The 19,343-nt window shown below is 50.8% G+C and overlaps 1 protein-coding gene across 1 annotated transcript; it reads left to right on the forward strand.

Moving 5' to 3' along the window:
• The first annotated feature begins 6,310 nt into the window (after positions 1-6,310).
• On the forward strand, positions 6,311-17,445 carry RBBP8NL (RBBP8 N-terminal like). Its single transcript, XM_042884783.1, has 13 exons — positions 6,311-6,387; positions 7,277-7,319; positions 7,609-7,704; positions 7,844-7,956; positions 8,252-8,324; positions 9,334-9,500; positions 9,887-9,969; positions 11,386-11,534; positions 12,527-13,328; positions 13,668-13,824; positions 15,124-15,194; positions 15,530-15,653; positions 16,311-17,445. The coding sequence occupies exons 1-13, from the start codon at positions 6,321-6,323 to the stop codon at positions 16,427-16,429; spliced, it is 2,064 nt and encodes a 687-aa protein (XP_042740717.1). The 5' UTR covers positions 6,311-6,320; the 3' UTR covers positions 16,430-17,445.
• Positions 17,446-19,343: the final 1,898 nt, after the last annotated feature.

The raw sequence follows: 19,343 nt of genomic DNA on the forward strand, positions 1-19,343 counted from the left end.
CATTGCGCACCATCCCAAGCCCAAACACAGCCCCTTGTCTGAGCTGCACCACCAAGAAGTGCGCCTCTGTAGAGGCAGCATCCCCTTGAATGAACCTAAGAAATGCATCAGAATTTAACAGGATGCTGATGTCACTTCAATTTTTTTCTTTTTTTCTCTTTTTTTTTTCTTTTTGTTTGTTTTGTTTTTTGCTCTTCCCCTCTGAAGGAGCCACACGTTATGTAAAAAGAAAAAATTCCCACCTTAATGGTGGCTGAATTATTTAAATGGGTCTGTTTGTTAATGTGATTGACTTCAACCAACAGCACAGGTTGAGCTGTAATTATGGGAAAACAATCAAATCTCTATCTTGGGTTCAAACCATACCGGTCCTGCCACTTTTTTCTATTACAGCAGAACCTGTTAAGCAGCTTCAGCTGAGCTGTGCCTCCTTTCTGCTGCTGGGGCAAAGAAACGCAAACCAGTAGAGCAGGTCAGACTGCAAAGAAAAAATTATGGCTTATTGTCTGTGCAAGTTCACCCACACTGCTCACTTCTGTCTCCCGTGTCCCAGATGACTGCGCTCAGATCACAGCTTAACTGAGCCTGAGGAGCCCAAGGAGAAACACAGACCCCCATGTGAGTATTGTACCCATGCTGATTTTTATCTGTCCCTTAGCACCAGGCACAGGGAGCTGGGAGGGAGCTGGGAAATGGCCCCAAAACCGCACATCAGTGCTTTGGGCAGTGCTGTCACTCAATACCGGCAGCCCATGGGCAGTGTCTCAGGTTTGCTTGCTCTGCTGTCACCTTTCTGAGCTCATGGAGGCTACAGGGGCTTTTCCAGCAGCCAGGGAGCCTCAGGCATGTTGCAAAACACCTCTGCTTCTTTGGGGAGCAGGGAGCCGGACTGCTGGGGACCTGTAACAAAACTCTGCTCTGGCGTTGTCCATCTGAACAGGAAAGGCAATGAGGCGTCACTGGGATTGGAAATGCAAAGAAATGGCATTCAGCTGTCGTTCAGGCTGAGTGCAATAGCTGCACAAGGATCAGAGAAGGCTGTGGGCGTTGGGGTGTGTATGTCGGGAGTCCGGTCACGTTTACATCTAAAGAACAGGGACTGAAGGCAGGGAGCATCAAAGCTCTCAGTGAGCAAATACCCAGGGCTGAGGCAGAGCCCTGTCCTCAGTCGCACTAGGATGTGCTGTGGGAGCACGAGGCAATCAGCAGTGCCCATCCCAGGCAGGAGACACTGCTGCCCCCGTGTCAGCACCTGGCTCTTGCAGCTTCACCCCCAGTTCTGTACAGCATCTCATGCGCTCAGAAGTCAATAGCTCCCAAAATCAGATTTGCTTCCTATCCCAATTTTCTTACCCTAAATCAATGGTACTTCTATTGCTGGGAATACAGAGCAGCCCCCACGCTTTTGTGCCCTCTCTTCTCTCCCCTACCTTACATCCAGATTGAGGGAAGGGATAGGGATATCGGAGGGTGGAGGGGGAGCAAGGTGCTGTGTCCATTGCCTGCTGCTCATTCCCTCTGCTGCATTGGTCCCGTGATGGGGAACGCCCTGGGGGTAATGCCCTGATGGGTAATGCTTTCTTAAGGCACTGAAAGCACACATCCTTCTGAGTGCTTTGGTGAGGGACACCAGTTCTCAGTATTGCTTCAAAACTCAGCCTGGGCAAAGTGTCCCCATCAGCAATGTGTCACCAAGTATTTGGGAAAAGCAGAGATGCCTCAACCCATAAAAATGCCTGGCTGAGGCTGTCCTGCTTCTAGTCGGCATTGTGTGGGGCTGAGTGGTGAGTAGGGACCTGGCCATAATACCAGAGCTGTGCTGCGAGTCAGAGATTTGTGCCATCATTGACTTGGAATGACCACGTGGTATATGAAGGGAAATCCAAAGCACAAATTATTCCAAGGCTGTGAGTGTGGTTCATGTAGAGCAGTCCCCTACAAATGGTCTCTTGCAGCCCTCTTTGTCCCAGGTCAGGCAGCCAATTCCCCGTCAGAACATCCCCACCAGTAGGAGTTTCTGAGACATTCCCACTTGAGAATCTCCTTTTGGGCATCTCCAGCTGCAGGGGGTCCCAGAGCATCCTCATAGGGCATCTGCCTTGGGGAACCCCATCAGCAGGGGCTCCTTGGGCAACCTATTGGGGCATGCCTATTCTCAGGGTTCCCAGAGCCAGACCCAGAACATGAGGCCCCACAAGCTCCTGAGGGCAGAAGCCCCTCATCTCCACCAGCACCTGTTTGCAGGTGTTTTCCTTTTATAAACAGCATTGAGGAGAAAAGTGGATTCAGTTAAGAACTTCATTACCCACATCATGTCCAGCAGAAGGAAATTTACCCTTTTCTTTCACGTTGAACTGACTCGGAATGCTCGTGCACGCAGGTGCAGAGATGCCAGTTTATGTGAGTGTGGTTAGGATGGATTTTCATGCCCAAGGTGCTCCGGGTGCCATGCACAACATCCATTCATCTATCCCCAGCCCTTCCCAGGGCTGCTCCCACCTGCTGCGCACAGATGGGGGCTTTGGGCAGGGAGACGCTGTGAAAGCATTGGACTTTCGGGTGCTGTGGGTGCACCTCTGCTCCCGACAGAGCCTTGAGCTATTCCCTGAGCCTCACCACTTCTCAATTAAAACACCTGAAAAACGCAATAATGCTTTATTACCCATTTCCCAGAGCATTTTGAGGTGTTAATTAAGCGATGTTTATAGAAGCAGTGGTTATCCCGAGATGCACAGGCAGATAAGGGACTCCTTTAAACCATCTCTTGAATCCTTGCCCAGGCTTCCCGAGCTGCCCATGCCTCTGCCCAAATCCCACCATGCTCCAGGCAACACCATGGCACAGCTGCAGGGCCTGAGTGTGTGTCCAGGTGAGGGATTTGGGGAAATAATAATATAATAGGGGAAAATCCCCAGCACTTTGGTGATTGCCACAGGTGTTAGAGAAAAAAGAAGCATCCCCCAATGGGCCAAGGGCCCTACAGATTTTCCATGACTGATGAGGCTATTTTTGTATTATTAAATAAATTAATTTATTTGTAAAATTAGACTGGAACATTGAGGGTGGCCAAGAAAAAATAGCCTGGCTAATGAAGACAGTTCTGCCCAGCAGTCTCACAGCAAAAAGTGTATTGCATAAACCCGGGCTGAAGCTGAACCTCTCCAGTACTGCTGATGAGGAAATACCTCATTGTAAATCCATTAAGCTGAGCTGATCTGATATTGTCAGAACTTCAGAGTCTTGAATTTATTTATTTTTGAATGACTTAAGCTCGTTTAGCCAAAGAACTGCTTCATTCTTCTGAAACAGGCAGTGCTGCTCAAGCCCATCACTTCCCAAACCCCATAGCAGGGGATGACAAATCATCCCCCCAGCCATGGGTATGGAGAGCAAGCATCAGCCTTGGCTCTCTTTCCAAAGCAGCCAGATATGGGGGCTGGCCCCAACACTGGGCTCTGCAAACAGAGGGCACCCATGGCTCTGAGATACGCGTGGTCCCATGCCAGCAGTGCACCGAGGAGCTGCTGCTGGCCCTGCAGCATCCAGCACCATGTTGTGTAAATTATGGTGACAGTTCTGAGAAGGGCTCAAGGCTGCAAGTGAAAAGCCTGACACAGGGATTCTGTGGTCTAATCTTCAATGATAAATCTTTCTCAATAAATGCTCCCGAGTGGGTCGGAGGAGTGAGTGGATGTGGATTCCCACCTGAGCTGGTCCATGTAATGTAAGAAGGAGGAAAATTGAACTCCTCAAAAACTTCGGGGGTCCGTGGGGCTGATCTGCATGGCAAGAGGCCAAATCCTGGGTACAGAGGAGAGGGGAACAATGCTCATACGGTGTCTCATAGTAACTGTGGTTGCACACAGACCAGAGACCAAAACTCTCCTCCAGGCTTGCTGCAATGGCAGTCCCATTTGCAGGCCCCTTTTGCAGACAGGGATGGATGCTAGCATCTCAAAAAAAGCAGCAAAAATCTACATAGCTTTTTTCATCCAAAGCCTCAAAATCAAATCCCCAGGCAGGCATATCCACTGCTGACTCAGGAGCACTGAGAAAAAGACCAAGACAGAGTCCCAGCCCTACTGGAGCTGTGTGAGGGGAGCAAGGCTGCTGCCTACACCCCAGCCAAAATTACAGCCCGGATCCTGACCCACCAGGCTCTGCCCACAGCACTGACTCACAGCAGCTGCCTGCTGCCTGCAGCCTGCACTGTTTTTGGGGCTTGGAGCCGGCTCCCCCCACATCCCAACCCAGATATCTCCTACCTGGCACATCCCAGCCTCAGCCCTGAGTGCCATAGATGGGGATGATGACAGTGAGACAGGGCAGTGTGAGTAGGGGCCGATCCAGTGCTGGAAGGCCAGAATGGAGCCCACACCATGGCACATGCTCAGCTTCCAGGTGCAAAGCCATCCCACCCCTCAGCACTTCAAAGTCTTCCCACCGGCACCCTACCAGGCAGCGGTGAACCTCCCCATCTCCCCCTCACCCCAAATTCAGGACTCAGCAACTCCAAGAGGCTGCCAGCTGCACAGATGGTGTCCTTGTTAACATCATTTCATCAGGTTTTTGTCAGAGATGAGCTGGGTATTATTTCACCTGGCTCATTGTTAAGCAGTGGTTTTTGAGGTTGAGCAGAAGAGATCAGCTCCCAATCCCATTTCACGGTGGCTGATCCCGAGCAGCCTGTTGGCTGTGTGAGCTGCAACAAGCTGTGTGTGCTCGGGAGACATCACCCACTGCTGGCACAGGCTGCTTTCTGCCCACAGAAGGGGCAGCAATGTTTTTTCTTACATTTTTATGCTCAAAAGGCAAGGGGAGCTGCTCAGATGTTCATGTTCTAAGAGTGTGGTTTTGCAGCTGAGTTTCTGATCTGTATTTTAGTCTCTGTCACGCTGAGCTGAGCGTGGTGAGAGCACGCAAGCCCAGCCTGCTGCTTGTGCTCACTGGCGCGTGCCTAATTTCTTTTTAAAATCAGACCCTTTAGGGGAAAGTTTCTCCTTCCAGCTCTTCATGCCCACATCTTGCATATGCAGGCGCTCAGGCACACCTCTGCTCTGCATGCAGATAAAGGCACGCAGGTGCCGGCAGGGATGGGGAGCGTGCAGCAGCTGCAGAACTCTTCCCATGCTGCCGTGGGGTTTCTGGGTTCTCCCTGTTGTGTGGGGTTTGCTGGCCCAGGGCACACAAATCACACACCCAAAGCAAGCGGGGGACCCTCTGCAATGCTCCAAGTGACATCTGTATACGTGCTGCTCAACAGCACTGCCTGGCCCAGGAGGGATCACAGCTATCTGGGGGACCACTGTCATATCCTGATACTGCCCAAGGTTTTGGCTAAGCATCCCCATTTTGGAAGGAGAAAGTTTAGATCAATGTCAGCATCCCTGCTGGCAACATCAGAGCTCGTGATCACTGGGGTTAGGGCAGATTTTACAACCTGCCACTTGTTTTTCAGATTGATGGCTACCTGGTGCCTTTGGGGTTGGACTGAATGATCTCCAGAGATCCCTTCCAACCCCTACAATCTTATCATTCACAGCTTACTGAACTGGGGGTACCACGGCTTACTAACGCTGACCCTAACCCCACAGCATCAATGGGTAAACCAAGGCAGAGGCAGGGGGGGCAGAGACCTGAGCCCTCCCCATGGTTCTGTGGGGCCACGGACTCACTCAACCTTCTCTCCAAGCATCTGGAAAACAGGAACAGGACTAATGGTTCTGGTTTTGGTGTCTCCCCAGGTGCAAGGAGGCAGCAGGGCAGCCAGGGCGATGGCAGCTGGGCAGTCGAGCGGTGCGTATCAGGCAAGCATTTATAGAGCTATCAGGCTCCAGCCCTACAGCTACAGAGACTTTTCTCCCAGCAGCATGGGACACGAGTCCTGCTCCCCACATAGAGCCCCACAGTCCCCAAAAGTAGAGGAAAAGCCTGATTTTATCTGTTGTGGTGTTCCTACTATTCAAGCCATCACTATTCTGTCTGTGCTCCCAGCTCTGGACTGATTCAGGGTGCACTGTTGAGAAAACCCCAGTGAACACACCGCTCTTGTTGCATGTGTGGGTGAGCAAATAATTTTACTTCCTACATTTGGGAAGGTATTTCTTTGTCCTCTTTCTAAGGCTTAGCAAAACACCATATCATAAAATTGTAGAACCATTCAAGTTGGAAAAGACCACTAAGATCATGTAGTCCAACCAAATATCCACAAGATAGATTTTTTATTGGACATTTTTTTTCTGTTCTAGGCTAAAATCTGAGTAATCTGAAACAAAAGGACATCCTTGTGTGTGACCCAGGAGCACGGCACAGCCCTGAACATGACCACAGAGAGCTTTGCAGAATTCTTGAACAAGCTCAAGGAAATCCATGAAAAAGAAGTTCAAGGTAAGGAGACGTGAGAAGTCTTCTTAACAGCTGGCCAAAGTCCATTCCTTTTTTGTTTGGTTTCAAATAACCCTCTGATGGTGTGTTTCCTCCATCTTATTGGGATACAGCTTGGATGCTGAGGGAAAGAGGGAATGGGAAAGACACAGTGGTCTACAAGGAAGAAGCAACAAGAATTCAATGCCGTGTTGTGGAAAACCTTAGATAGTTTATTCCTCTTGGGAATTTCCCAGTCATACATCATTAAAGTAAGAACCGTTCAGTTAAGGAAGCAAATGCCAAATCCAATTGCTTTCCTATTAAAACAATTCCCAGTGTCAGCATTATGAACAAAGCAACAGCGCTTTTGGAAGATTCTGGCTTATGAATTCATTTTAGTCTTTGTGATTTCGGGCCACGGGAGAGTTAGAGGAAACTGTTGAGCAATCTAAACCACATGTTTACATCTATTTTGCATAAAATGGATTTGACAAAACGTAACATCTGCAGATCCATCAATGAAAGTGTTCTTGTTGAGCTGTAAATATTCTCCGAGACGCTTCGCAGCCCCCAGAGCTATAAAATACTGCCCACCTGGGAAACGTCTGCTGTAGCTAAAAGAACCAGAAACAAAACTGTAACAGACTTTTGGGGGAGGAGGGGAAATGCAAATCCATTAAACAGTGGAAATGCAAAACCTGCTCCCATGCTGTACAGCTTTGCCAGTTATGTCAAACTGCGGTGTCGTTTGGTGCAGGATGCGTGCTGGTCTTTCTCAGGTATGTGGTTTGCAAAGCGTAGAAGTTCCTTTCAGGCAGAAGTCAGGTGGCTGCCTTTTGTTTCTGAGGTCCTGTGGGATTTGCAATTAGCACCCATCTCTCCATCTCTCCATTTCTGTTCCTTGTTCCAGGTCTGCAAACAAAGCTAACGGAGCTGACGACAGAGAAGTGCCGGTGAGCAATGCCTGCGGTGTCGATGTCCCAGCAGGTGGAGGGGATGGGTTTAAAGACTTCCAGGCACTTCTGTGCATCACAGAGGTGCCTACAGCCCTAAGCAGGTGTTTCCCTGTTTTAGGGAGCATCCTTCACCTATTTGGCAGTGCCAAATTTAAGCACCAGCAGTGCAAGCAGTACAGTGGGCTCAGAGCAGAAACCCTTCCCACAGTCTAGGCACTGAGAATGAAGCCATAGGTATTGGGAGAAGCCCAGTAACTCTCTTTTCTTGACTCTTTTCTTGCATTAGCGATGCCCAGAGAATTGAAGAGTTGTTTGCTAAAAACCACCAACTAAGGGAACAACAGAAGGTCCTCAAAGAAAATGTAAAAGTGCTGGAGAACAGGTAGGGTTTCATGGTCAGCTACTTGGTGTCACTCATATCTCCTGGTAATGGTGAGGAGTGCACTATACTGCACAGGCACAGTCCCATTTCCCCATATGGATGCATGGTAACAAGCTCCCAACCATGGGTTTTCATCCAGGCTGCGAGCAGGTCTCTGTGACAGATGCATGGTCACCCAGGAGCTGGCAAAAAAGAAGCAGAATGAATATGAAAATTCCCATTTCCAGAGCCTCCAGCACATCTTCATTCTCAGTAGGTACCAAGGTCTGCTGTAAGCTCAGATTTGGCTTATTGGGGCTGTTCTGATACCTGCAGAGAGCCACTCAGTGGCTGAACAAGCAGGAGGAGTTTGGTGATGGGGAGAAGGGAGGGAGGGAGTGATGGAAGCATGGAGGTGCTGAGGAATCACGTCTGACAGCTACACATGAAGACTGGAGCTGGGGTTTCAGCCCTCTGTATCTCCAGAAAAAGGAGAGATAAGAGGTCAAGCACCATCCTGCTCCATTCAGCACCCAAAGGCTGTGGCTCTCCTGGTGTTTCTTTGTAGCCAATGAGATGAGCCGCCTGAAGGAGGAGAACAAAACTCTCAAGGAAGAACTGAAGAGGCTCCAGAGTCCAGAGTAAGTGCTCTCTGAATGTCATCCATGGCACAGGGTGCTGGTGTGGCTTTCCTACCACTGAGCAGGGCTACGTCTGGACCTTTGTGTCCACAGGGATAGTTTCCTGTAGGCATTAAGACAGCAAAATACTTTTAAAGGTCCAAGTCCTCATTGAGCCTTGCTCATTCCCCTCTTCTCATTCACCCAATAGCTGAGTCTTTGGGAACATGGGGATCCAGTGATAACAAGGGAAAGACCTGCTCCAGCAGGTTAATGCTGAAAGCCAAGGAACCTGCCAGGCAGGCTGATACATACAAATCAGCTCATTCCTCAAGGGCTTAAAGTCCAGAGGAATTAGCACCGAGGGATTAGTTTAGAAATGTGTTTTCTTTGGAGCTCAGAAGCACTGCCTGCTTAAAGAGAAACTCACTTCTATCCTCTGATGCTCTTCAAGGTCTGAGCAGTTTGGGAGCTGCTGATCCTGTTGGGTTTGCTAAGCACCGAGCTCTGCTCTTCCCTGGGCTGCTGCATTGGAAGGTTCCAACCAAACACCCATGTCTTGGCATCAAGGTCTGGTCAGGACTTGGTTGGTGACCAAAGTGTGGGGCTCAGACTCAAAGCAGCTCCCTCCAAGGGATACACTATCTCAGAATGGTGACACTGGGAGCTCTGAATCCAGCCCTACACCAGACAGGGATGTACAGATCACAGAGCTTTTGCAACTACTGCAATGGGGTTTTGTCTTACCCAACTTCGTGGCTCCCCATATCATTACCCATGGGCAGGTGGGGAAATCAGACCTTGAGCTGTCATGCTGGCTCTGTCTCATGCTGCGGACTGCAGCCAAGCCAGTGATAACCTGAAAGGGAAGGAGGTGATGCTGAAGATCCAGTCTATCCACATGATATATAAATATGTATATTTACACATCAGGTTCTGTAACTCAAAGCTGCTGCTACAGTGGCTCTCAAACTGATGATTCCCTTCTCCCATCCCTTCTCATCCCTCTGTGTCTTTTTGCTCTCTGCAGGGACAGGATCAAGTACCAAGGAGCCATCTCCAGGGAGCACAGCTCCACACCCAGCTCCCCGCTGCCATTACTGTCCCCCACTAGCAGGAACACCAGCGCCGACAGATTTGTTCTTGGAGCAGCAGAGGACTCCCAGCATGGTGTGCCGGGCCTCGAGCTGGGGGAAGGTGGGTGCTGTGGTCCAACCACCCGCCTGGGGTCCTGGAGATGAGACAGAGTGGCTGAGCCATGGGGCAGAACTACTCAAGGAATGGGCCTGGAGAGCATAGAGCAAGCTGCTGGCAGCTCAGATGGATGCTCACATGGAATAGGGACAATTATGCTGCTCTGCTTTGTGCAAACAGTAGCTGGGGGTGTTTGGGTGCTCTTGCTCTAAGACAGGTTCTGTGCAGGCATGCAGCCACCACTCATATGGTGCAGAGACCATATGTTTGCTTTGGTGCCAGTTATGCATGCAATGGAGAGTCCATTCATTCATATACTTGCTAAAACCAGAAGGAATTTTCAGTTCAGTGGGACTGTTCCAGAGGCTGGTTTTGTCTTTTGTTTGCAGAGAAGACCACAGGACAGAGAAGCTCTCCTTGCAGCAGGATTTCCCCAAGCACTATCCTCCAAGAAGCCAGCCTGGCAGAAATGGTGAGTAGACAGAGGGAGCCCAGGGCTGCTCCCTGTTTGCATTGGGTGAGAAGGGGTTGAAACGGATGGAGAATGAGTAGGAAATACTTAAGAGGGTAAAATAACTACCTAGAATTGGGCAGAATGCTGTTGCCAGGGATAAGGAGGAAAACCCAACGATAGGTGCATGCTTTGCAGGAATTGCCACTATCTGCTAGCAAATCCTTTAGATTTTATCATAGGCTTCTGTTCCTTGTTATAGGAGAGTACATCTTCAGTTTGCCCTTCATGACAACACATCTAGTGCCCCTGAGTCCCCTCCCCAACACAATGGCTCCTCTCTTGCTGAGAAAATCTTTCTCATGAGGAGATCATCTCAACTCATGTATTGGTGCAGCTTATTCTAAGTGATAATCAGGAACAAGAGGCTGCAGCACTGTGAATGATGGCAAAGCCTGGAGAGCATGTGAATGGTGGAGATTTTGGATATACAGAATACAAATGCAGCACAGCAGACCTGCCCAAGAGCATCGCGGATATCTCTCCATCTGCAGCATAATGAACAGTGGTGTTTGCAGAGGAACTGGCATTCACTGGTTACCATTTTGTGTGTAGATACAAGCCAGCCATGCCTTTGAAGCACAGAGCATGTATCAGCTGAGGGATGCTGAGTGATATGATGATTTTGGGCACTGGGAAATGAGGCTGCAGGACCTGGAGCCCTGCTCTCGCCATGGGAACCCAAGCCCACACACACACCCACACAGCCGCTTCTGTTTTAGCACAGCCTTTGCTTAGCTGAACTGTGCAGAAAACCTGAAGGAGTGGGTGAAGTGAGGTTCTGGTGAGGCTGCCGGCAGGCTGCAAGGATAATTAATGTGGGGATCACAGGAAGGACTGGTGACATCTCTGTTAAGCAGGGAGAAGTCGAGTCAGAACACGTGGTGAGCCTTCCGCAGCAGATGGGATTGCAATGTCCTGGCTTCACTGCTGGGTCTCTGCTGGAAATGCACCCCCAAAGAAATACCAGCAGCATGGAATGAATCCCAGAGTCCTGAGCAATGGTTGGGGAATTTGCAGGGTCTTATCTTGGTTAAGCCGCTGACTTGAGACAAGGGATGTGGTCTCTTTGGCCACAGATCAGTGCAGCCAGAAATTAAAGAATATCGAGGAAAACACAAAGGGAAGCTTTCCTGGGAAAGCCAAAACAATTAAGATTCAGCCACTGACTGGAATTATGTCAAATCACTTCTTGCCACCTCTGAGGTGGGAGCTGTTGTAAAAGCTGATGGGGTGTCATTGGTACGGAACAGCAGGAGCAGTTTCTGTTACCACTGGCGAGGAGTTGGGTCTGCACCCAGCACAGCTCCCAGAGCCACATGGTGCTCTCAGAGCCCCAGCACACATCCCACTGCCTGACCCCACTTTTCCTTGCAGGCATCCCAGAGAATTGCCAACCAGCTGCACGGCACCATCGCCCTGGTGAGGCACAGCCTGGAGAAAAGTCCCTCGAGGGCTGCAGTGTCTCCACCGGCCAGGAAGACCCCACTGCCACCAGAGCAGGAACGCAGCCCCAGCCTGGAGCCGTGAGTCCTCTGCTTGTGCCCCTTGCAGGAGCAGGACCCCATTAGGCAGCACCTAAATTGTGATCCCTATTTGTCCACCTTCTTGTCCACACTTCTCACAATGCCCACAGCCTCAGGGAACAGGGGAGGGTCTCCCAGTTGAGAAAAATGACTGGAATCCAACTCAACCGGTCCAGTCTCGTGTTACTTCACCTTCAGATAGACCCAGGCGCCTGTCCCCAGCCTGCAGAGTAAGGACCTGGCTGAGCAGGAGGCAGCAGTCCGTGCTGCTCCTTATCTATTCTAATGGGCTTTTATGCAGGGCTCAGCGATTCCCAGGGCTTCTCCTCCCCATTGATTTTGGAAGCACAAGAAGCTGTTTGGCTGCAGACTGCCAGCTGCCCACAGTGGGAGGGATCTGCCGTGCATTCCCGAGAACTGCTCACACACAGGGCACTTGCCAAGTGAAGAGCAACATCAGGGACTCAGTTTGCATGGGCAGGTTCATGCACAGCGCTGCCTCCTTGGCACTGCTGAGAGATCTGCTCCAGAGTGGGGCTGGGGATCGCTCCTCTGTCATCAGATCCTTCAAGCCACTGGGAGAGTCTGGGGACAGCCATGCTGGGAGGCAGGGGGCCTCTGGATGCACGGTCTGGCTTGGCTGGTGGCTTCCAGGACAAGAGGTACTGGCTGTAATTCGCTCCAGGAGTAGTCCAGGTTGAATACTGAAGAAGAAAAAAATTCTTCTCAAAAAAAGATTGGTGAGGCACAGGCTGCCCAGGAAATGTTCAGGAACAATGGAGATGTGGCACTGATGGATGTGGTCAAAGGGCATGGTGGGGTGGATTGGGGTTGGACTTGGGGATCTTAGAGCCTTTTCCAACCTTAAGGATTCTGTGATTCTATGATTCTCAGCAGCAGTAAGTGGTCACCACATCCCCACCACCACCTGCAGGAGCTGGAAAATCACAAAGGTTCCCCCCAAAATGTGATTTCTTTCCCATATCTTTTAGTTACTTAACAACAACCAAGCCAATCTCCCCCAAGACTGCTCCATCCTATGAAAGCCTAAAGCTGACTGCCCGCAAAGAGCAGCTCTGCCTCCTCAACAAGCACCTCGCCCTGCACCAGCTGGGGCTGGCAAGTGGTTGCGTTCCATCCGATGGGGACAGCAGCTTCCACAGCCGTTTGCTCAGGGCCACAGATGGTGGTGGCAGGACAAGGCCACGTGATGACTGGGATGACAGAGCTGCCCTGCTGAAGCTCCCTGCAGCTGTGGTGTATGTGAGGGACCAGCACCTGGAGGGGAAGCTGCACCTCCTCAAGCACCGTGAGCGGCTGCAACATCTTGAGCAGCAGCAAAGCCATCGGGTCAGGGTGGATGGGGAGCCAAAAGCTGTGCCCAAGGAGCGGCCACTGTCCCCATGCCTGAGCATCGCAGTGGGATGCAAGGAGGAGAGGATGGAGGATGCTGCAGATGGGAAGGTGGAGAGAGTGCTCTGGTTGAGCCGGGATGGCTCTGAGCACCGAGGAAAGGTGGAAGCACTGAAAGACTATGGTATGGATGTCCCACTGGACCTGTCAGACACCGGGCGTGGGAGGGGAATGGGACGGATCAAGCACCAGGAGGCCACCAGTCCATGTCTGAACCCAGGGGACAGCCCCATGCATGGCTCCTGCAGAAGACATGGGATGGAGCGGGACAGCTCACAGCCTCACAGCTGCTGGCATGATGCTGCCCAGAGACAGGTCACAGAGCAGCCTGGTGCCATTAAGGAGGAGGAGGAGGAGGAAGAGGAAGAGGAGGCAGCTATGGTGAGTACAACTCAGGTTGGCATCACACCAACCCCTTCCCTCCTGTTGGAATTCTGGTGCTCAGTGCCAGTGTCATTACAATCACAATTAATGTCCCATGCTGAAATGCCCTGGAAACAGGTGGTTTTGTCACCAACAGGTTTTTGGCAATGGTGTTTTCCACTCAGCTCAGAGGAAAGATGTGCATCATTCCCACTGGTTTGGGTAGAGATGATGCTCATCCCAGTGCTTGTCGCAGTCAATGAGATGGGACTGGGGATGGCCCTTTTCTCCCACATTTGAAGGCAGTGGTTCTATTTATGGTACTCATGGGATTTCTGCACTCACTGCCCCTTACAGCTCGCTCTCTCCCGGATGCATCCTATAAACAAGTCACCACCAAGCAACACAGAGACTCCTCCAGAGCCCAGGGTGAGACTGGTAGCCAGTGCACAGAAGGAAGAACCAGGTAAAGAGCCTCGGGCGAGCCTGACATCTGAGAAGGCAAATGCCAAAGGTGCATTTTGGTGTGTGTGTGAAGGCAACCTGCAATGGGAAACAACTTTTGCAAACACCTGCAGTGCCTGCTGACCACAACAGGTGCTCCCCATCCTCCCAAATTGCTCTTGTACACAGGGGGAGGGATGCTGTTACCTGCATTCTTCCTTTTTCCCCACCCCAACCCCTACAAAACCTTTTTCCATCCCTCAACTGAGCTGTGCCCTCTGGCTGAGGTGCTCCCTCTCACTGATGGCTATGGGGCAGGGCTGGGTTTGCTGGTGGGGGGAAGCAGAAGCCATGGGGAGCACAGTGGGCAACACGTCCGTGTGGAGCTGATCCTTACCAGCCCTACTGGCTTGGCTAGAATGTTGAGTTCACCTGGATTAGTTGGTCTGGGCGTGTCGGAGTGGTTTGGGAACACTGGGAGCGGGATTTTGCACAGTGGGGAAAAAAAAAAGGGGGGGAGGGGGGGGGAGGAGGGAAGCCCTGTGTGATTTACATGTTAAGGAGATATCATCATAGCAGAAGAATTTCAGCTGATTACATTCTGGGTGTGGGAAAACACAGAACTTTCTTCAGTTCTCACCTGAAGGCTGACACAAAGCCCAGGAAGAAGTGCACAAATACTTCCTGTGCTTTCTAGTGGACCTTTAACCCCTGGAAGGACAGCATGAGGATGGGGTTGGGTTCTAGGGATGCTAAAAGTGCTGGGCAGGGATGAGGACACAGCTCCAACCCTGCTGGTACAAGGGGTGTGCAGATGGGGCAATGCTGGGCTCTGGCCCCATGCAGGAGCTAGGTGTGTGCAGATACATGCCAGGAGTTGTGTGGCCTTGGGGCTGTGTGTGGCAAAACCTCTTTTGCTGAGCAGGGAAGAGGCTACACCACATCTCCTCCTGCCAAAGCTTCCAGCCATGACAGGGTGCAACTTTATTTTAAGAGAGGTAATGGCTGTAAGTTGCACCAAGGGAAGTCCAAGTTGGATGTTAGGAACAGTTTTTGGTTTCTTCTTCAAAAGACTGGTGATGCAGTGGCACAGCTGCCCAGGGAGGTGGTGGGGTCACCATCCCTGGAGGTGTTCAGGAACTGTGGAGGTGTTGCACTGAGGGATGTGGACAGTGGGTACAGTGGGGTTGGCTGGGGTTGGGCTTGGGGATCTTAGAGTTCTTTTCCAATCTCAATGATTCTGTGGTTCTATGAATGCAGACACCTCATAATGAAGGCTCTCCAAGCCTGGTCCTATGGCTCTGTATCATATTCATGTGCTTGTTGCCCCCTGTGCCAACCAAAAACCCTTAATTTTGTGTTTCCTTAGATGATGATGATGGTGATGATGATGAGTCCACAAAGCAGGAATCTGATGAGGCAGATACAACAGACAGCGAGGTTGGTTGGCTTTGGTTTCTTGGGTGAAACAGTGCCTTTGGACCAGGAATTCCTGTTCTGGGAGCACCAGAAGGTGCAGGACGGGTTGTCCCTGCCCAACTCCCTCCAGGAGGTGACAGCTCTTCCTGCATCGGGTGCCAAGACCCATTTCCACTCTGTTACCCAACTGGTTGCTGAGGGGTAGATATGTCACTCTTTGTAGATAGGTTTCTGAACACCAAACCTTGTTACAACTCTGTGGTGATGGTTGCACAGGTCCCTGGCAATTCAGCCAGGCTGTCAGTGCACTGGCAATCAGGTATTTTGTAGATTGATGGTTCTTCTCATTGGTGCAGGTGGCTTCTCCCTATGAACGCGACGTCCTGCAAGAAGCCCAGTCAGAAGGGAAATATTTTTGCACCAAAGACAAAGCTCATGCACTGCAGAAGAAGAGAAGAGGACAGGATTCCTGGACAAAAGGTGAGGAAGGAGTTTCTCATTCTATTTCCTGAGGGGTTCCTTCAATGCAGCACCCGAGGGCTCTGGGCACTTTCCTATTCATGGGTGTTCTTCTGCAAACAAACCCCAGTGTGCACATCTATGCTCAACGTGACACAGTAGAGTCTTATGGTTCACTTGGCAGCAGTATCCCCAGTCAGAGCAGAGCTGTTAATGGAACTGAATGATCTTTAAGGCTCCTTCCAACTTAAGCCATGCTTGTTGGCCAGAGAGCACCCTGAGCACCTAACAGCTCCATGTCCCTCCTGTTTGCTCACCACTTGGGAGGAGCTGGCTGGGGACAGCCAAATTCCCAGCAGCAAGCTGTTGACATTCAGATCAAGGATTCTGCCAGCTCTGTTGACTTTCCACTGTGGCCTCAGAGCTTTTCCCTGGCTGACAAAGGAATGCGTTGGGCCCACACTTCCTACAGCTGAATGAGCAGAGAGCTGTTCCTGATAAAGATGAGGATTAGCCAGTGTGGCCATCAAGCCTCACATATGGCCCTGTCACACTCTCTTTTGCTGAGCTTTGCTTTCCCCCTGTGGAGTCCCTGTTTTGGGATTAGACCGCATCGGCCTTGTATGTGCAAATCCATTACTCTGCAGTGAACTCCTGGGCTCATCTTGCTGTTAACAGGCTCCAAGAAGGCAATGAGAGGAAGAAAGAAAGTCAAAGTGGAGCAGTGCTCGCTGGGGATGACAGAGAAAGCGGAGAGCTGCTTGGCTTCCCACCATGACCCCTCTGAGGAGAGTTAACTGGGTGGTGCAGAGACACATGGACACTGCAACTGAAGGAGAAGAGCTCAGATCCAGTATTTCACCAACACCAAGAGAGCAACTGCTGTCCACAAGGACCCATAAGAACTACTTCAGGAGTAGAGCACCCTCGAACCCTCCCTGGGTGCTCCTGGGAGAGGCTCAAGCATGGACCTTCACCTTGGTGCCAGGAAGAGGGACCATACTCTTCCTCAGGATTTGGTGCTGGGAGGAGGGACCCCAACCTCACTCCCTGTGGCCCAGAACCTGGCCCACCTGAGCACTGCAGGTCCCTTTGTCCCTATGCATCAATTCAGTCCTGACCTGGGTTTCATACAGGTGTGGATCTTGTTTGAGCTGCAAAGCCCATGGATTTCCTTTCGAGCACATGGGCCAAGCAGGTGAGACACATTCCCAGTGAGGGAAGGGACAAGAGCATGAGAAAGGACAGCATGCCTGAGGTGTCCGATGTCCCCAGCAGAGCCAGGTGTGTGCTCCTGGCTGTGCCCCACGGCACAGCCCCAGCCCAGCAGCTCATGCAGAGAGCTTGTTTTCATATGGATAAACTGTTCTCATGCAATTTTTCTGAATCATGGCCTTCAGCATCGAGTGATGGAGTGCTGCTGCTTGGGATGGGACTGAAGAGGAGCGAGCAGTGCTGCACTGGGGCAGGGCTGTTCCTTGCACACGTGCAGCAGAGCTGAAGCAGAAGTGCCAGAGACAGCACGTGCCCTGTGTGGTTCCTTCCCACAGCCACTTTCTCTGCCTGGCACTGCTCTTATTTTATTGAGGGTTTGTTTGTCCCATTCACGTGGGGGGGAAGCATGGCAAGCCAAACCCCCAGCTGGACGCACAACTGGCACAGGCATCTTCTCCACATTGTGTTTCCATCTTCTTAGAGCAAGCCAGGTAAAATAAAAATAAATAATAAAAAAAGATAAGTATGCGTATATATATTAATAGAGACAATAATGATAACATTAATGATAAAGCAAAAAGACTCACTGCAGCCAAGCAGGGAGAGAGCAGGGCTCCTGGGCCCGGCGCTGAGAGCAGACAGCCGCGGGCGCGCAGTGCCGCCTGCCGGGCAGAGCCGCTCCGCACTGCGCCCCGCAACGCCTCCCCTGGGCTGCTGGGGTAAAGGGATGGGAAGGAAAGGAGAAAGGGATATAAACCTGAAAAAGGTCCCTCTGCAAGAAGACAGCCTTAGACCAGGACAACTGAAGGAGGGAAGGATTTTTTATGCAACTATAAAATCATCCCCTCCCTTTGATGATCCCTCGATAAGCAGAAGTGCTACCAAGAGAAACAAATTCACCAATTTTTTTTTTTTCTTTGCAGTGCACTGCACAGAATTCACCTTCTCTTATTGGACCTTTATTTTATTTTAATTATTTTTGTGTTGCCTCTTGCCTTTTTCCAGCAGACCTTCTGAGCTAGTGCCCCCATACCTCCATGCATAGGTGTTCCAGGAGTTTGGAGGTGACACATATTTCGTAGTTAGGACAGTCCCATCACTATAAAAACAAACAAATCATGTTGTGTGTTTTTTTTTCTGAATCAAAGCACATGTAGCAAGTTGCTGGAGGGAAATCATGCTTCGCACACCACAATCCATCCAGCCCTGTAATGCTGCCCTCACCCAGCCCCTGCATGCTGACATCTGCCACCATTCTGCAGGGCCATGGGTAACTGCTGGAGTCCATCAGTGCCTGTAGTTCTGCTGCCAGTCTCTTGCTTGTGTGATTCTTGACAGATAAATGCAAGTATTGGTTTAGTGATGTCCAGACAGGCTGAGGCTTGAGCTTGTTCTGCTATAAGGAAGGAAGCTCTGAGCACAGCACTGCCTTGTGCAATGACCCAAAATCCACCCATGATGAACGCGTGAGTTATGTCCCTTGGAGCAAAAAAGCAGAAGAGAGGCTGTCCCAAAACCAGCTCAGTCCTTCCGGAGGGCTGGCAGTCCATGTTGGTTTTGTTTGAATAAATCATAGATCTGTTGCCATCCATGTAGATGTGCACGCAGGTGGCGTGCCTGTGCCCATGAGCTCCTTTCCCAGAGAACAAGATTGGGAAAGCAGCTTGGATGCAATTGGCTGCGCCTGAAATTGTGCAAATCTGAAAGAGCAACAGGGTAAGCATTGCTGTTCTGATTTAGCCATCAGAAACAGCATGGCTGGCTGCCTTGCTGCCTGTCATGCAAAACATTTCCGATTGCAGACCACTCCAAGCTTTTTGCTTGCTGATCCTTAAGCATTTGTAGATGCTGAATCATTCTCCCAGCACTGCCGGCTGCTCTCAGCCCGCAGACCTGGGGGATGCACAGCAGCCCCTTGTCCTCAATGCATCAGCCTCCCACTGACTCAGCAGCAAAGTGACATTTCCAGCTACCGGTTTGTAAAGTGCTGTAAGAAATATGTTTGCGCAAGCCTCGATGTGAATATAAATCTCCACCTCGGGGGAAAAAAAATGCCACCACACAAAGGTTCCTCTGTTGCACTGTAACTGAGCTGCTGCTGTGCAGGGAGGCAGCAACAGAGCTGGGAGTGAACAGGGCCGTGCTGGGATGCAGGAACTAAAAGCACCAAAAATAGAGAAGTGCACACCAGATTTTCCTCCTTCCCTTAAAGCTTTCAGCAGTGTCATTCCCTCTACAGCAGGAGGTATTTTGAAGATATCCTAAGGCTGTTTCTTTTTCATGAGGCTGTCTGCCACTTTCTCTGTAGTGAAATCCCTTTAAATGGGATCTGCTCAGTGATGCCCATTTATAGTGCTGGCTTTGGGAACACAGCTTCACCCCTCCGCTCACCGCAGGAACACTCATTCCAGGCATTGCTGCACTATTGCTTAAGTCCCGTTTGGGGGATGTGAGTGGGATGGACATTTGGGTGAGTGCTTCCCAAGGTCAGGCGCA

Source organism: Lagopus leucura, unplaced genomic scaffold (genome assembly GCF_019238085.1).
Source record: "Lagopus leucura isolate 7727_CA_CO unplaced genomic scaffold, USGS_WTPT01 Super-Scaffold_100045, whole genome shotgun sequence".
Lineage (NCBI taxonomy): Eukaryota > Metazoa > Chordata > Aves > Galliformes > Phasianidae > Lagopus > Lagopus leucura.